This window comes from Peromyscus eremicus, chromosome 7 (assembly GCF_949786415.1).
Source record: "Peromyscus eremicus chromosome 7, PerEre_H2_v1, whole genome shotgun sequence".
Lineage (NCBI taxonomy): Eukaryota > Metazoa > Chordata > Mammalia > Rodentia > Cricetidae > Peromyscus > Peromyscus eremicus.
In genome coordinates this window covers 58,653,625-58,672,271 of record NC_081422.1, presented here as the reverse complement: position 1 = coordinate 58,672,271, position 18,647 = coordinate 58,653,625, and the positions used below count along the sequence as shown (strand labels likewise).

The window sequence follows — 18,647 nt, the reverse complement described above, 5'->3', positions numbered from 1 at the left end:
TCTAATACAGTGACTACTGTGACTTCATTTTCAGTGTGTCATAATGCTAATAATCAATGAGTTTTGAGCTATTTATTTAAATTTCTTGCACCTGTGCTCTTGGAAATTCCCTGAGGAAAAGCAGAAAAGCATGTGAGGGAGGCAGTTGTTCCATCTTCATGGTACAGAAGAGGGCAGTGGCCTGATTCAGGGTGTGTATCAGGATGGCTGGATCTGTAAGATCTCAGGGTACGGTATTCTCAGCATGGTATGGGCCTAATTTAATTTATTGGTGCTTTATAAAACATATGATTGAAGTGCAAGTCATAGTGACTCCTGGACAGAGAAGGTGGGGTTGCCAGTGAAAACTGATGGTCTTTGATACTTTTTAGAATATCAGAGTACAATCAGGAGAGCCCAGAAGTTGTTTGAATCATCTCCACAGGGAGCTGAAATTTCTCCTGGTGAGTATCCTTCTGGAATTTCTGTCATTGAAATTTCCTTCATGAAAATGTTTCACATTATAACTTTGATTTTCTTTAAAATCTGTTCTAAAATGTTACATTTCATTATACCCTGGACAACTTGGACAGTTACTTATGTGGCAGTTGTCCTCAAAATGAAAGGGAACTCCTTAGATAATAGCTCCCTACACTCTTCACCTTTCTACTTGACTGGCAGAGTTGTACAAGCCAGTTCCACAATTAGATTTTTTTTGGGTTTTGTTTGTTTGTTTGTTTTTAATTTGTTTTGTTTATTTATTTATTTATCTATCTATCTATCTATCTATCTATCTATTTATTTATTTATTTAGGTTTTTTCTCTGTGCAGCTTTGGAGCCTGTCCTGGAACTTGCTCTGTAGCCCAGGCTGGCCTCGAACTCACAGAAATACACCTGCCTCTGCCTCCCCGAGTGCTGGGATTAAAGGTGTGCGCCACCACCACCCAGCTATTTTATTTATTTTTTTAAGGTTTATTTTTATTTTATGTGCATAGTGTCTCATCTGCACATATGTCTGTGTGAGGGTGTCAGATCCCCTGGAACTAGAATTACAGACAATTGTGAGCTGTCATGTGGGTGCTGGGAATTGAACCTGGGTCCTCTGAAAGAGCAGCCAGTGTTCTTAACCACTGAGCCATCTCCTCACAATTACTTTTAAAACATTTTCATCACTCCTAAACGAAACCTTGTATCCATAGTACAGTTTAGCACTCACTTCACAACCTTGCCCGCCTCTGGCAACCACCAATCTACTTACACCGTTTGTTCCCTTTGATTGTCAAATAGCATCTCATTGTATGGTTATACTCCATTTTATTCATCCTTTCATCAGCTGATAAACGTTTCAATTACTTTTTTAACTTTTGGCTATTAGGAATAATATTGCTATGAACATTTATAGAAATTTTTGTGGGAACATGTGTTTTCTGCATCTCTGGTGAGATTGGCAACTATGTTTAAATCATTCTTTCCCCTGACACACCACACAGAATCACAGATGTGTAGGAGTGTGTGTGTGTGTGTGTGTGTGTGTGTGTGTGTGTGTAAAGTCTTTTCAAAGTCAACTCTTGTATTTTATAAACAGATAGGAATTTGTACTCTTGTGCACATCTGCCCTCTTGCCCTTGTTCTCATCTTTTTGTCCTTTTGACTGCCCCCTCCTGTTTCCTTTTAAGATTATATTTTATTTATTTGTTGTGCCAGTCAGTTACAGCCCTTTCAGCTCCATCCGACACACTCTCAAAATCATGCATTGTTTCTCAATAGAGACACTGTGGGCATTTCCCACTGCCCCATTCTTTGTGACTTGGACCATCCTACACATAGCAATATGACTTCCACCAAGTTATTTTGACACATAAAAAATTAATCCCAGCACTCGGGAGGCAGAGGCAGGTGGATCTCTGTGAGTTCGAGGCCAGCCTGGGCTACAGAGTGAGTTCCAGGAAAGGCGCAAAGCTACACAGAGAAACCCTGTCTCGAAAAACTAAGGGGAAAAAAAATTATCTTCATCTTTTCCATAGACCCTCTGGAGGTAGGAAATGTTCTCTTTTCTGTTGAAAACGCTTTTCTTTTCTCTGGGAATAAAGAAATTGCTGACTGTTGATCCTGTCATTTTATTGTTACAAAGTCAGGGAATGGTGGATATCATCTCTCATATGAAGCAAAAAGACATGAGAAGTTTCTCAGCTTTTGGTGAATTTGCCTGCTCCTTCTGTTTCCTGCTGTTTGTTCACTCTGATTGGAGTCATCCCTCATGATCTTCCCCTCCTCCTTCCTTCTGTAGACTCTGCTTAGATTTTGGTGTGTGCATGCATGTGTAATTGTATTGTGTTGGGATAAACGTGCTTTTGTTGTTCCTTCACCTGTAAGTATCTCTCTTTACCCGGGTCACACGTTGTTCCTGTGTGCACGGCATTATTGAGAATACCATTCTTGGAGTCAGCCTGCTGGATGTGCATCCTGTACTATTGTTAGTAACTGTGTGACTCTCAGTTAGTTAGCCTCAGTAAAATGAGGTTAGTAGTAGTATTTGTCTCAAAGTTTTGTTGGGATTAAATAGCACACTACATACAAAATCCTATGACAATGCCTAGTGAGTGGTCATTAGTCAAGAACCATTACCGTAGGGCTGGAGAGAGGACTCATCAGTTAAGAGCACTTGTTACTCTTCCAGTGGACCTGGGTGTGATTCCTAGTGGCTGTATGGTGCCTCATAACCACCTGTAACTCCATTCCCAGCTTATCCAAGGCCCTCTTTTGAACTTTGCAGGCACCGGGCACTTATGTGGTACACAGACATACATGTAGGCAAAGAACTCAGTACAAGCAATGAAATAAGTAAATCTAAAAAAATTGTTTTAAAGAACTGCTACCTTAACTGATACTGTCAAATACATCCCTGGTAATTAAGCTATGATTTCCGCTAATGTGTTTTCTGGCTGTTAAACTGTTCTACAGGTTTTGGCTGATGGCTTGAGGACTGGTGTAACTGAATGGCTTGAACCTCTGGAAACAAGATCTGCTGTTGAAGTTGTGCAAGAATTTCTGAATGGTGTTTATTTTCATAATCTGTTCTTGTTTGTTGCTTGCTTTTAATTGAGTACATTTGCTTACTGTATTTAAATAACAGTTGTCTCGTGGCTTTATATAGCTTTGAGTTAGCTGTGATCTGATCTAGTTGGAGGGGACAGCTTTGGTTCTAAAGTATCAAAGATAGATGTTATTATTAAAATTATAAAATTTAGTTTGGCCAAGCCTGGCAGCACAGGTTTGTAATCCTAGCTAGTTGAGAGGCTGAAGCAGAATTGTTAGCCAGAGCTACAGAGTGAGTTCAGTGCCAAGCTAGACAACTTAGTGAGACTTTGTCACAAAATAAACACAAGAGTCAAAAGGGCTGGGGATGTAGCTCGGTAGTAGAGCACTTGCCAACTGTACTTGAGTCCCTAGGTCTGATCAGCCTTCAGGACTGCAAAGACAGAGACCATTTGCATGGAAATTCATGTAGCATAGGTGGGTTTGAGATTGTAGGAGAAGAGTGATCAAACCGTGTCTGAGTGTCTTCCACGTGCCTATCATTTGTTGCTTCCTGCTTGAAGGATAGCTACCATAGTGGTAGTTTACTAAAGTCCTGCTATTCCCATTTGCTACCTGAAAACAGGATTTGGATGGAAATAATATGGAAAACAGAAAAATGAAATCAAATTAATGAGCTTTTTCTACTTTCTAGACTTAAATAAACTAGATGAATTTGATGATTCTACAAAAAAAGATACACAAAAAGAGGTAAGCAGTTACTATCAGTTAGAAACGTAGCCTGTGGGCTGGCGAGAAGTCTCAGCGGTTAAGAGCACTGACTGCTCTTCTAGAGGACCTGGGTTTAATTACCAGCACCCACACAGCAGCTCACAACTACCTATAACTCCAGTTCTAGGGGATCTGACACCCTCACACAGACATACATACAGGCAAAATACCAATGAACATAAAGTAAGAATTAAATAAATCATTAAAAATTGTTTAAAAAAAAAAGAAACTTACCCTGCTTTTGAAGTTTTACCTTTTGTTTTGTAGCCTCTCAGCTCCTTCAATTCTGTATTTGTTTTTGTTACTCAGCTGCAGAGAGTAAAAACAGGTATGTTAATAACACCCTGTAGAGAGCACTGCTGTAGTATGTGAATACAATATATGAATACAGCATAAAACACTGGCATTGTGCTGAAAAGGAAATGGAGACAAAACAAGATAATGTTTCCATGTGGAAAGAAAACCGAGAGCTTGCTTCTAAGCAGTATAGTTTGGCTGTTGTTTGGCTGGTTTTGTTTTGAGCCGGGGTTTTGCCGTGTACCTCAGGCCAGCTTCAAACTCCTTTCACATGTGCTTCAGCCTCCTGAGTGCTGGCCTTCATGAGAGTGCACTGCCACTGTGTCTGCTCGGGACTGTAGCCTTCAAACAGTTCAGGACTATTACTTCACTCTGTTCAAGTGTGTCTCCTTGTTAGTAGAGGAAGTTGTGTGGATAGTAACATTTATATCATTCTTTGATTTGTTCACGTCTTCACAGCTCTCAGAATAGTGTTTAAAGCTTCAACTACTTCACTTTAAATAAACTGGTGTTCTCTGAAGTTTGCTTCTTTTTCAGACAGTGAACCATGATGCAGCTGCAGTTGACAGATCTGTGCTTATCACAGTGCGAGAGGATCTTGATTTTGCTGAACAGCTTTGGTGCAAAATGAGCAGCAGTACGTATCCATCATAGTTTAAGTGGGCTTTTGTTTGTTTGGTTAAGGTTCTCTCTTTTTTTTTAAATTTTATGTATATCGATGTTTTGTGTGCATACTACATAAAGTCAGCCTGCTTGCACAGGCCAGAAGTCAGCTTCAAATCCTCTGGAACTAGTTATAGATGGTTGTGAGCCACCATGTAGGTGCTGGGAATTGAATCCCAGCACTGTGGAGGCAGAGACAGCTGAATCTCTGAATTCGAGGCCAGACTGGGCTACAGAGTGAGTTCCAGGACAGCCATTCACAGGAAAACCCTGTCTCAGAAACAGCAACAACAACAAAAAGATTTGTGTCACCACACCCAGCTTCTCTTGCCTTTTAAAATATAGAAACTTGTTAGCTGACGGTGGTGCACGCCTTTAGTCTCAGCACTTGAGAAGCAGAGGTGGGCAGACCTGTGAATTCAAGGCCAGCCTGGTCTACAGAGCAAGTTCCAGGACAACCAGAGCTGTTACATAGAGAAACCCTGTCTTGAAACCACTCCCCATACCTGAATAAAATTTTTAAAAAATAAATGTTTCTACCAAATGTTATTTGCCAGTCTGAGCTTTTTTGTTTTTTCCCTCTCAATTTTAAATTCCCCCTTTCACTACTAAAGTGCAGATTTTTGCTTGTGTCATGTGTGTGTCATTAAAATGACACTTGTGATCAGTAGAGATGTGGAAATGATTTCTGTGTGACTTGATTTTCAAGGTGTGGTTTCATATCAAGACTTGGTGAAGTGTTTCACGTTGATCCTGCAGAGTCTGCAGCGTGGTGATATACAGCCTTGGGTAGGTTGAATGGTATGACTAGAATGTTTTTCTCAGTGCCATATACAAACCAAATCAAACCAAACAAAAAGAGCATGTTTGATTAAACTCTGATCAGTCTGAGTTGAACTCCCAACTCTGCTACTTTCTAGCTGTGTGAACTTGGGCTCTTATTTCTCTGAACCTCACTGCTCTCATCTGCAGTGTGAGGGCTGGATCTACCTGCATCATAGTGTTGTGTAGTGGGGAACTGATCTAATGTATACACAGTACCTAGTGCCTGGCACATAGAAGCTGCTGATTACTGTTAACTGTTCTGGGAATGAATGTTTTCATAAGCCCCTGATGAGACTTACAAACTAGGATGTTCTTTTTCACGGCAGTTTTGATGGTGACTTGAGATTCTCTAAATGTGACATTTGAACAACTAATACTTGTATTAGATCTACCCGACACTCATGCACAAAAATACATACCAAGGCTGTGTGTGTTAACACATTCCTGTAATCCCAGCATTTGGGAAGCAGAGGCAGGATGATCACACATGGAGGTCAGCTTGGGCTGTCATGAGACCCTGTCTCAAAAACAAAACAAAAAAGATTTTTGTCCATCAGAATACTTATATAGTTTTGTTTCTAGACGCCCAAAACAGTAAATAATGTACATTTCCCTTGCCGATGAGATGACTAAGTAGCAATACTATAGCCACATAATGTTATGTGTAACAGCTGCTAAAACAGGGTTGACAGCAAAGGATGCAAAATACACTTAACTGTACAAAATGTAAATTTTGAAAAAGACAAAATCTGAGCCGGGCAGTGGTGGCGATTGCCTTTAATCCCAGCACTCGGGAGGCAGAAGCAGGTGGATCTCTGTGAGTTCGAGGCCAGCCTGGCCTACAGAGTGGGTTCCAGGACAGGCTCCAAAGCTACACAGAGAAACCCTGTCTCAAAAAACCATTAAAAAAAAAAAAAAGAAAGAAAGAAACTCAGGTTAACTTGGGGGCTTTTAGTAAAACAATTTATAGTGTTAGGAGGCTGAAAATGTAAAATTATAATTTTGAGCTCCTAGTCTTCTTTTGCTTGTTACGTTTATTTATACTTGAATTTAAGAATTGATAAACTTTTTTCTATTTCTAGTTGCATAGTGGGAGTAACAGTTTACTAAGTAAGCTCATTCATCAGTCTTACCATGGAGCCATGGACAGTGTCCCTCTCTCTGGAACTACTCCACTTCAAATGCTTCTGGAAATTGGTTTGGACAAACTAAAGAAAGATTATATCAGCTTTTTCGTCAGTGAGTCCTTTTTCCAACTTGAAAACCTGTCAGTTGCCACTCATAAATACTCTCAGATGTGTACCTTCCTAGTCACTGTAGGTCTGGCTTTGCCCTGTTGGCTGTGAGACAAGCCTTTGTCTTCTGAGCCTATTTCCCACATGATGAATATAATAGGTTAAATAGAGCTATAGTGTTCATTTTTTGCTTTTAGGTGTGTGGTTTTTGTTTGTATGTTTTGTTTTTTAATGTGGTATGGTAGGGCACCTGGGCCACGGTGTACATGTGGAGGTATGAGTTCTCCCTTCCACCATGTGAATCCCAGGATCTAGCTCAGATGGGAACATTTGGTGGCAGGTACCTTTACCTGCGGAGCCATCTTATTGTCCCTAGTTCAAAGACTTTTTCACTACTTAACACTTGATACTTTATTTATTAGGGACAAGCTATGATCAGTTTTAGAATAAGTATTAGTATGTATTTATGATGTAATTGAGGAACTATTTAATCACCTCTTCAATATATGAACTGTGAAACGTTTTCTTAGGTTCTTTTTTTTTTTTTTTTTTTAATTTTTAAAATTTTATTGGAAAATTCCTAAAGCTTATTTATATGTTTTTCTTGATAGGTCAGGAACTTGCATCTTTGAATCATTTGGTGAGTTTCTTTCTCTTATGTTGTCATTCTGCACCCAGTGTTAAGTGTCGGGAGTGTGCCAGCCTCTGTCCTGGGTCCTAGGAAGATCAGGAAGCCAACTGATGTCAGTTATTACTAGTTCCTAAAGTACATTTCAAAGTAGCTCGTTCTGTTACAAGGAGAAATTCCTTTTCTCCTTGTATTTATGCAACTGACATGTAGTTTTCTTTTGTTGAAGCCAAGGTTCTGATGGTTAGGGAAGCCATTAGACCTATGAAGAAGTATTTATGTCCTTTTTTTTTAATTTTATTTATTATGTATACACACACCAGAAGAGGGCACCATATCCCATTATAGATGGTTGTGAGTCTTCATGTGGTTGCTGGGAATTGAACTCAGGACTTCTGGAAGAGTAGCCAGTGCTCTTAACCTCTGAGCCATCTCTCCAGCCTGTATTTATGCCCTTTTGACTCATTTGTTTTACATTTTTGGGGCGTGGGGTTTTCGAGACAGGGTTTCTCTGTATAGTTTTGGTGCCTGTCCTGCATCTCGCTTTGTAGGTCAGGCTGGCCTCAAACTCAAAGAGATCCACCTGCCTCTGCCTCCTGATGGATTAAAGGCGTTCACCACCACCGTCAGGCTTGTTTTACATTTTAAGGATTATTTGCTAAAGAAGTTACGACATTCCAGCTGGGCACACACCTTTAATCTCAGCACTCTGGAGGCAGAGGCAGGTGAATCTGAGTTTGAGGCCAGCCTGGTCTACAGAAAGAGTTCCAGGACAGCCAGGATTACACAGTGAAGTCCTGTCTCAAAAAAAAAAACAAAAAACAACAACAACAAAAAAAAAATGTATGGCATTTGTTAGTGTATTGGCTCAGGACCAGTCTCAGGTCTTGTAGGTTGCTCTCAGCATTTATCATGTAGCCTTCCCTGCAGCCTGACAGTTTATTCTTTCAGAATGAGAGTGAGTGGAAGAGCATCTCCTGTGCCTCTCAGTCTTCTAAAAGGCTTGTCTGGGCAGGTTTTTATAAGGACCCGGTGATAATCTCCCTTTGATTAACAAATAGTCTATTAGTGATCTAGTTATTGCAATAAAACCACATCATGTTTGCAAGTTCTAGGCTTTGTCAAGGAGAAGGAATTATACAGAGTGTACACTTCAGGAGACTAGTCTTGAAGGCTATTGTCAAAGTCTGCTTATCATTTCCACTATGGATTATTAGGTTGGGTCTCAGAAATAGGATGAAATAAAAGATGAACATTTTATGATACTGGCTTAGCTTGCCAAATTTCTTCTGCAAAAGCTGTGCTGGTGTACCAGTAATATGTGCTAGGGGAAGATTGTCAAGCACTTGGTTAGTTTCTCGAACTTCGATTCACCAGGTATGGAGAGATTGAAGAGTGGTCTGTCTTATTAGTTAGTCCTTCATGCCACCCCAGTAATGTGCCCCCTTAGTGAGGCAGCCCTGGGATTAGCTGCTGTGGGAGACTGTGTACCATTGTTTGCCTAAGTCGTTCTTAGTAAAAACCTGAGTTTGTTTGTTTGGTTTTGGTTTTTCGAGACAGGGTTTCTCTGTGTAACAGCTCTGGATGTCCTGGAACTCGCATTGTAGATGAGGCTGGCCTGGAACTCAGAGATCCACCTGCCTCGGCTTCCTAAGTGCTAGGATTAAAAGCATGAGCCACCACCCCCCAGTGTGAAGACCTGAGATTAAAGGGTAGTCTGTGTCGTTGCCTCTCCTCCCAACCCTGGTGTCAAGCATCCAAATTTAGAGGTAGAGGGAATGGCCATTTCTTCCCAGAGCTTCTGCTTAGACTTTACCTCCTTACTCTCTTTATACTTCTTTCTTTCCAGGAATACTTCATTTCTCCGTCAGTAGCTACACAGGAACAGGTTTATCGTGTTCAGAAACTCCACCATATTCTAGAAATACTAGCCATCTGTATGCTTTTCATTAAACCTCAGCATGAGCTTCTCTTTGCTTTAACACAGTAAGTATTTTTTCTTTTTGCTTTGAGGCATTGTCTCATTTGTAGCCCAGGATGGCCTCAGCCTCAATGTAGTTCTCCTTGCCTCAGTTTCCCAAGTGCTGGGATTACAGATATGAGCACCACAGCAGCTCACAGTAAGTATTGCTCTATTGTTTGCTTACTTAAGATCTATCCTCTTCTAATGTCTTCTTCTAAAAAGTGTAGTTAAGAGTTAAGAGCACTGGCTGCTCTTACAGATAACCAGGTTCTATTCCCAGCACCCACATGGAAGCTCACAAACCATCTCCAGCTCCAGTTCTAGCGGGATCTGACACCCTCTTCTGTTCTCCTTAGGCTCCTGCTTGCATGTGGTATGGTACACATAGATACACTCAGGCACACACATATACACATAAAATAAGTCTTGGTCTTTTTGTTTTTGTTTTTGTTTTTAATATTCACAGTTTTTATTGCTAGTTAGACTAGAACCTATTTGCCTTGTCTTTACTATAGTGCCGCTTTAGGTCAATGTTATATGAAGGAATGGCTTTGGATTGTAAAATAATCAGAATTGACTTTTTCTCACCCCTGGTTTCATTAGGAAGTTTCCTCTCAATGAATCGTATTTCTTCTGTAAAAAGGATATACTAATTCATTTGACTGCTGAAGGATTAAATGATGTATCCTATATATGGTATCTGATACTTAGTAAATACTGTTGTATTCTTATTTTAGAAAACAAGTTCTACACTCCTGTAAATCTGGATCAGACTAAGCACTGCCAGCCATCTGTGATGGCTGAAGGAGATCCCCAGGCCTGTCAGTATCATGGCTGTTCTTAGAGCTGGTCAGTTTGACTACAGGCAGTTTAGAACAACCCTTGTAGGTGAAGATGCTGGGTCTTACTGGGAATTGGAGAATCATTTATCTTTTCCCAATATTTTTAAAGATTTATTTATTGATATGCATGTGAGTGTATGTGCTTGTGTACACTCCTGTGCATGGGCACAGAGGCCAGAAAAGGGCCTCTGGTGTTCTTCTCTATCATTCTCCATGCATTCCCTTTTTTACTTATTTTTTTAAAAATTTTTGGCTGGGTATGATGACACATGCTTTTAATCTTAGTTTTCAGGAGGCAGAGGCAACTGATCTCTGAGTTCTAAGTTCTACATAGGCAAGTTCAAGGCTAGGCAGGACTACATAGTGAGACCCTGTCCAAAAATAATTTTTTATATTTATTTAGTGTATATACACATGCATGCCAAGGTGTATATGTGGCAGTTATAAGGACAATCTGTCCGACAGTGTGAGTCCTGCAGTGAGCTCAGGTTGTCAGATTTGCAGCAAACACCTTTACCAATGGAATCATCTCACTGCCCCCCATGCTCCACTTCTTTCTGAGGCAGAGTCTCCCCACAACCTGAGGCTTTGCATTTTCTCATATAGGCTGGAAGCCAGCAAGCCCCAACAATCCTCCTCCCGCTGCCTCCCAGCTGAGTTGGCATTGCAGACATGTATGGGATGTCCAGCTTGTTACATGGGTTCTGGGATCTGAACTCTGGGCCTCATATTCCACAGCAAACACTTTTAACTGTTAAGCCATCTCCCCAAATCACATTATCCAAATTTAGAATTTGCATCAGTTATGAAGGTGTAAAGAGAAATGCTACAAGCCAAAAAAATATACAATAAAGTAGGATTTCAGCTGATTATGACAAAGCTAATACCTGGAAGAAGCCAAGGGCCTTCCAGAGGTCAAGCTGAGGTTCAAAGAGCCTTGGTGATATTTGGCTTTTGATTATCAGCCGTTTCCTGCTGTGAGTTTCTTGTGTGCTATTGTAGCTTTTCCATCATTGGGCACCATTTCCCCTCTACTAAAGGAATATTTCGATAACTTTCTGTGCTGACAGCTACACACAGCCAGAACCCCAGTTCAAGCCTCCCTGTAATTATCGTCATTGGCAGCATCGGGCCAGGTCCATCCCCAGACGGAGTAAAGTACCTTATCAGAGATACCTCTGTACTCTCTAAGAACAGACTTAAGCATCCAGACTACCCATTTGAGAAGGCCTGGCGGATGTGCCAATTAAGCTTAACTTCCTCCTTTCCCAAATCTTATCTCTAGTTCCAGATCTCCCTTTAACTATCACCAGAGGCATCTAGCTATACACAGGTTGCCTAGCTACCGAGCACACTTTCCTCCATCCTGAAGAAAAACGGCAGATAGCTTGAACAAATAAGAGACACAGGGGGAAAAAAGGCAGTTTTATTTTCTCCCATTGATCTAGCAGCTTATAGATTCTTAATATTTCCTACCAATCACATTTAAGATTATAGTTGAGCACATAAGATCCCTCTTCTTAGCTATTACCCGAATTTAGCCTTTAGTTAATTCATTTCCCCATTAGTCACTTCCCTTTTGGATTGCAAGTGATAATTAACAACTACTGCCCCTCTATGTGATTCTTATCATCCCTCCATTTGACCCTGGAAGCCCGGCTTTGCACTGCCAAGGGATTACTGCTTGTAAGTGTATATATACCGGGACTCCCAGGGCACAAGAGGAAGAAGAAGATTTGGAAGAATAAATGACTGGACTAAGAGCTCTGTGTGCTGAGATTCTGTTTCCTGAAAATAATCCTTGACATTCATAGTTTTCTCTCCTGAGCCCCTGGGATGTATAATATTAAGGCTGGCCCCTCTAATATTATATAATATTATACAAGAGAGGAAAGTTTGAAATCGTTATTGCTTATCCAATCTAAAAGGTTTTTTCCATTGTTGAAGATCAGTACTATAGACATGCTGGCGGTGTAGCACAGTGGTAGAGCATTTGCCTAACATGCATGAGGCCCTGGGTTCATTCCCTAACACTAGAGGGGAAGAGGGGAAGGAAGAGATGGAGGGATAAATGAAAAAAGAAAAGATCAGTAGTATAAATGAACTAGTTTTTTAATTCCCTGGATTCTGGACAGGAGAGTTGGTTCAGCAGATGGTGCCAAGTCCGAGGACCTGGGTTCAGTCCCTGGGACCCACATAGTAGAAGAGAAAACCAACACCTCAGAATTGTTCTCAGATCTCTACAGATATACTTTGAAATGGTAGCATACACACATATACACACAGTAAATAAATTTAATTGTTTAAACTCCCAGGATTCTGAAAGCAATGGAGTCTATTTTTGTCTCTCCTGTACTAATTTTTCTCTTTCAGATACTTCCTTCTTCCTATTTAAGTCTGTATTTGTGCTCAGTTGGGAACTGAACCTAGGGCCTTACCTGTGAAAGACAAGCTCTCTACCACTTAGTTACATTCTTAGCCCAGTATGTTTTTGTATAAGAAATCTGTCTACTATATTTTTTTTAAGTGAATGAGATTTTCTTGGACATAAAGAAAACATAATCTAAGTTTTATAGGCAGTGGGGGTGGGGGTTGTTTGTTACTATTATGGCTCTGAATTCATTCCTTCTGTTGATTTCCGGTTAGTGATACTCAGTAAAATGTTATTCTAGACTATAAAGCCTTTATTTTTCTGATTGCTCTTATTCCTTAAAGAGATTGCTTTATCTTTTTAGATCCTGCATAAAATACTACAAACAAAATCCTCTGGATGAGCAACATGTTTTTCAGTTGCCAGTCAGACCAGCTGCTGTAAAGAATCTGTATCAAAGGTGAGAAACTTCATAATGACATTGTACCTCGTGGGCAGTTTGGTACCCAGTTTCCATGGGATTTCATGACCCAGCATGGCTTGACCTCTGGACTTTAGTCTTTCCCTATTTCTTCTCCCAGACTTCGTGTCACTTAAGACTTCTGAGCCTCTAGTCTTGGCTCTGTCACCAAATCAAGGGAGAAATAATAGACGAAGGGGGAAAGCTGGGGATAAACAGAGACAGCAGTCAAGGATGTGGCTGTGGGATTGAGAGAATTGTGGCTGTTCTCTCTGACCTGCTGGAAGTGCTCATCTCCCTGTCTTTTCCTTCCTCATAGCAGCTTCTTGAAGCTTCTGTCATACTAAAAGTATGCACTGTCATGCTCAGTGATTAGTTGGTTTTGAGATGGGATCTTACTATGTTGCCTAGGCTGGCTTTAAACTTCGTTGTCCTGTTTCAACTTCCAAAGTACTGGAATTACAGCCATGCAACACTATGTCCAATTACTAATGGCCTCTTAATTTGCCAAATTAAATGGACATGTTATAGAAAGAATGTTTTTGCCTTTAATTCTAGCAGGTGCTCATGAGTTCCAAGGCCAGCCTGGTCTACATAGCAAGTTCTACGACAGACAGAACTACAAATTGAGACAGTGCCTCAAAAAGGGGTGGGCAAGATAACTTCCTTGGTAAAAGTCACTAAGCCTTATGACCTGAGTTCAACCCTTGGAGCTCACATGGTTAAATGACTTCCACAAGTTGTCCTTTGACATCCACATATGTACTCCGCATGCCTACCATGGCATACACACGCCCATACATGGACACTCTCACACATGTACTAACTAACTAACTAACTAACTAACTAACTAACTAACTAAATAATTAATAAATAAATGAATAAATGTTTAAAAAGGGATGGGTTTGAGAGATGACTCAGCTGGTAAGAAAATCACTCACTGCACAGCTCTTGATGACCTGAGGTTTTTGCTCTTTGGAACTCATGTAAAAGCCATTGTAATGGCCAGGCATGGTGGTGCACACCTTTAATCCCAGCACTTGGAAGGCAGAGTCAGGAAGATCTCTGTGAGTTCAAGGCCAGCCTGGTCTACAAAGTGAGTTCCAGGACAGCCAGAGCTACAGAGAGAAACCTTGACTTGGGGGCAGGGGAGCATTGTAGTGGCTTGCATTACGTAATTCCATCTGTGGCTAGATGGGAGACAGAGACAGGAAAAACCACTGGGACCCCTAGTACTTATTAGTGTACAGCAGAAATAATGAGAACTCTGCCTCAGAAACAGAAAACTGACTCTTTAAAAGTGGTCCTCTGACCTTCACATGTGCTGTGGAACATGCCTGTCTGCACTCACACACTAAATCTTTAAAAGTTTAAAAAATACACATTTATTTATTTATTTGGTTTTTTGAGTACAGGGTTTCTCTGTGTAGCCCTGGCTGTCCTAGAACTCACTTTGTAGACCAGGTTGACCTCGAACTCACAGAGATCCACCTGCCTCTGCCTCCCAAGTGCTGGGATTAAAGGTGTGCGTCATTACCACCTAGCTAAAATATGTATTATTATTATATGTGTTTATGTATGCTACATGTAGGAGCGTGCAGGCTGTGGCATGTGTCAGAGGGCAGCTTTGTAGAGTCCACTCTCCTTTCACCTTTCCTATGGCTCTGGGGATCAGACGTAGGTCACCAGCCTTCCGTCATCTGGCAGCAAGCACCTTTACTCACTGAGCCATCTAAATGGCCTCAAATGAATGTTAATTTTCATTCCATTTATTTCTTTATTTACTTGTGTGTGTGTGTGTGTGTATGTGTGTGTGTGTGTGTGTGTGTGTGTATGATGTGATTGGGTCCTGTAAGCTATGGCACACATGTGGAAGTCAGAGGACAACTCACAAGAGTCAGTTCTCCCCTTCCATCATGAAACCCAAGTTACCAGGCCTGTACCTTCTGAACCATCTCTCCTACCATGATAATCTTTTTAAAATTTAATTCATTCATTAAAATTCTAAAAATTCTACCTTCTTTGTAATACTTTTTTCTCCTCTTGTGTTTATCTTTCAAATGAACGTCATTAATCACCTAATGCCCAAACCACCCTCTGTTGACTCTTTTTCCTCACTTTGTCTTTTAAATAGTTACCAATCTTGAGTTAACGCCCCCCCCCCCCCCACACACACACACACACTGTTATTTCTTTGGAGGAAAATAGGGAGATAGAAGTAGGGTCTCACTGTAGCTCATGCTGGCCTTAAACTTGTGATTCTCCTGCCTCAGCCTCTCACATGCTAGAATTACTGCATATAACACAATACTTGGCTTACACAGTGTTTCTCTATTACTGCTTTATATTTATATATAAAATATAACTTACTTCTATTTTATGTTCATTAGTGTTTGGCCTGCATGTATACCTATGTGAGGGTGTCAGAAGCCCTGGAACTGGAGTTAGACAGTTGTGAGCTGCCTTGTGGTGCTGGGAATTGAACCCCGGGTCCTCTGGAAGGAGCAGCCAGTGTTCTTAACTGCTGAGCCATCTCTCTAGCTCCAGTCTATTACTGCTTTTTTAAAGACTTGTTTCTCTACTGGGCAGTAGTGGTGCGTGCCTCTCAGCACTAGAGAGGCAGAGATAGGCAATTCTCTGAGTTCGAGACCAGCCTGATCTACAGATCAAGTTCCGGGACAGCCAGGGCTACATAGAGAAACCCTGTCTTGAAAAAAACAAATCATCAACAGCAACAACAAAATTGTTTTTCTTTGAAATGTGTGTCTGTTCTTGTCTCTCCCAGTCTCTTGACTGTACTTCTCCGGGGCACGCATTGTGTCCTATATGTGGTTGTCACATGAGGATTTCACAAGTGACTAGAGGGAAGGAAGGTAATAGCTGTTAGTTGGTCACTGGTGGTTTATTTATTTTTGTTTTGTTTTGTTTTTTTTCTTTAGTGAGAAGCCACAGAAATGGAGAGTGGAAATAAGCAGTAGTCAGAAGAAGGTGAAAACAGTGTGGCAGCTGAGTGAAAGCTCTCCTCTAGATCATTCCAGTTTTCACAAGCCTGGTAAAGATGACTTGTAGTCAGTTAAGTCTTTTTGGGAGGAATCATTGTACAGGTCTTTTCCTGAACTGTAGGTACAAAACATACTTTAAAGGAAAATCTGACTGTGCCAGTGTGAGCCTAGTAATCCCTAACAAGTGCTTGTCCTTATTATCCTGGATAAAAAGAGCCTTTATTTGAATGAGAGCAGGAAGTAGGGACAGTGATGAGATGGAAATATTAGCTCACGCTTTATACTGTAACCATGGTGATGCTTCTTCCCTAGTGCATTCTCTGCAGCTAGAACAGGGTTGCCATTTCTGGTGTTCTGTCAGGCACTGCCCATGTCAGTCTGTTAGCTCTTTGTCTAGTTGGCTGGCCCTCTAGCTTCTTCAGTAAGCCCTTTGAAACCCTTATCTCCATGCAGACTGATTGTGATGTTATCTTTTACTCATGTGGGCCTTCAGTGGTCACATTCTAATATTACAAAGATTATCTGAAAATAAATCTGACAGTTTCCTGACAGAATAGAAGATTTCAGCTGCCTTAATCAGCCACTGGTAAGAATACAAATAGTTTTATCTTTCTGGTTGATACTGTCTTAGTTTCTTTATTTTGCTGTCATAAAATACCCTAATAAAAGCAACTTAAGGTGCTGGACAGTGGTGGCACACACCTTTAATCCCAGCACTCAGGAGGCAGAGGCAGGTGGATCTCTGTGAGTTCAAGGCCAACCTTGTCTACAGAGTGACCAGGACAGCCAGAGCTATGCAGAGAAACCCTATCTTAAAAACAAAATAAAACAAAAAAAAGAGTGTAAATCCTAAGAATTTCTTCTCTGAAATTCTGTTATAGCAGGATTCAGAAAATCCACTTGAGCCTTAAGTGGTGACACAGAAATTAATGTAATTGCTTCCCAGGGGAGGATAGTTCTTCCTCCCTCCCTCCCTTCCTCCCTCCCTTCCTCTCTTTTTTTTTTCTTCCTTCCTCCTTCCCTCCCTCTCTCTCTTTTTCTTTCTTTTTTCTTCCTTCCTCCCTCCCTCCTTCCTTCTTTCTTTGTTTTTTTTTTTGTTTTTTTTTTTTCATTCTATTTTTAGCTCTGTTTTAAATGTTAGGTTGTTTAATCATGACTTAAAAGGAGGGTGTACTGTAGAAACAATTGCCCTGGCTTAGTTTTGCACACAGATTCTTAGATTCTTTTCCGGTGGAAGACAGGTGCCCTCCACGCTTCTTCTCACCTGCCATGTTGTAGTGAAGTCAGCACTGTACATGAGTGAAGCTGTTCTGACTGACCTCCTTGTCTTTCTGCTTACAGATTTGTCTGAGTTGACACTGAATGGTAGTCTGGAAGAAAGGGCCGCTTTCATTAATATGGTTACCTGCAGCCAGGTGCACTTCAAGTAACACGTGCTGAGGGTCCCTGCGAGGTATCTGTGTTCTCTCACATATGTCGTGATGTGTTGAGTGCCTGTGTTTTAGCTTTTTTTTTTTTGGTTTTTCGAGACAGGGTTTCTCTGTGTAGCTTTGCGCCTTTTCCTGGAACTCACTTGGTAGCCCAGGCCGGCCTCACAGAGATCCACCTGGCTCTGCCTTCCGAGTGCTGGGATTAAAGGTGTGCGCCACCACCGCCCGGCTGTTTTAGCTATTTTTACATTGTCAATATTGCATCTACACATCGGGAATACAGTTGTTTACCTGTCGTGCCCTGAGTGGCCTACCAGTTATTACTTGACTTTGAAAGTCTCTAATTCCTTTGTACCTTTCGTTGGCCACTTAATGTGTCTGCCTAACTCTAGAGTCAGAAATGAAAATGATTTTTGAGTGGTAATATCTTTGCATTTTAAATCTGAAGAGTTCAATTTCAAAATCATTGATAAAAGAGAAAAATCATAAATCGACCCCAATGGATATTAAAAGCAGTTTTGTTAATAAACAGTTTTCCTCAGCTCAATCTCATTAAGCCCCAAATATAAACACCTTTTAAAAAAATCGTACATTGATTTTTAAAATCAAAAAGTAAGCACCACCAGGCTGTGGTGGGGCACACCTTTAGTCTTAGCCCTTGGTGGGCAGAGGTAGGAGAAGTTCTGAATTCAAGGCCAGCCTGGGCTACACAGAGAAACCCTGTCTTGGTAAACCTAAAAGATAAAATCATTTTCCTTTGAGATGGTATTAGCTAAAAGGGTTAAGGAAAGTCCTCTTTTGTTTTTTGTTTTTGTTTTGTTTGCTTGTTTATTTTTGTTATTTGTGTGTGTGTGTGTTTGAGACGATCTCACTGTGTAGCCCTAGCTGACGTGGAATTTATGGTATAGACCAGGCTGACCTGAAACACACAGATCCTGGGATTAAAGTGCTGAGATTAAAGGTGTGCAGTACCTTGCCCATCAGACCTCTTTTTTTTTGTTTCAGAAACAAAAATAAATAGAATTAAATAATGAGTAAAATGCCTGATGTTACCATTCCCTCTTAAGCCCCATTTGCCCTCTAATAAATGGAGATTAATTTTTATCATAGTTAAAAATAAAGGGACTTGTCTGTCATAAAAAAT

At 40.8% G+C, this 18,647-nt stretch overlaps 1 protein-coding gene across 1 annotated transcript in view; it reads left to right on the top strand.

The window, feature by feature from the left end:
- Zwilch (zwilch kinetochore protein) overlaps nt 1-18,647 on the top strand; it is a 33,823-nt gene that overhangs the window by 13,632 nt on the left and 1,544 nt on the right. Inside the window, exons 8-18 of the mRNA XM_059268101.1 lie at nt 372-443; nt 2,942-3,035; nt 3,711-3,766; nt 4,622-4,721; nt 5,457-5,536; nt 6,655-6,811; nt 7,419-7,447; nt 9,285-9,421; nt 12,976-13,071; nt 16,011-16,123; nt 17,415-17,526. Of these exons, the coding sequence (XP_059124084.1) occupies nt 372-443; nt 2,942-3,035; nt 3,711-3,766; nt 4,622-4,721; nt 5,457-5,536; nt 6,655-6,811; nt 7,419-7,447; nt 9,285-9,421; nt 12,976-13,071; nt 16,011-16,123; nt 17,415-17,503 (1,023 nt within the window). The 3' untranslated portion in view covers nt 17,504-17,526. The remainder of the gene's footprint in view (nt 1-371; nt 444-2,941; nt 3,036-3,710; nt 3,767-4,621; nt 4,722-5,456; nt 5,537-6,654; nt 6,812-7,418; nt 7,448-9,284; nt 9,422-12,975; nt 13,072-16,010; nt 16,124-17,414; nt 17,527-18,647) is intronic.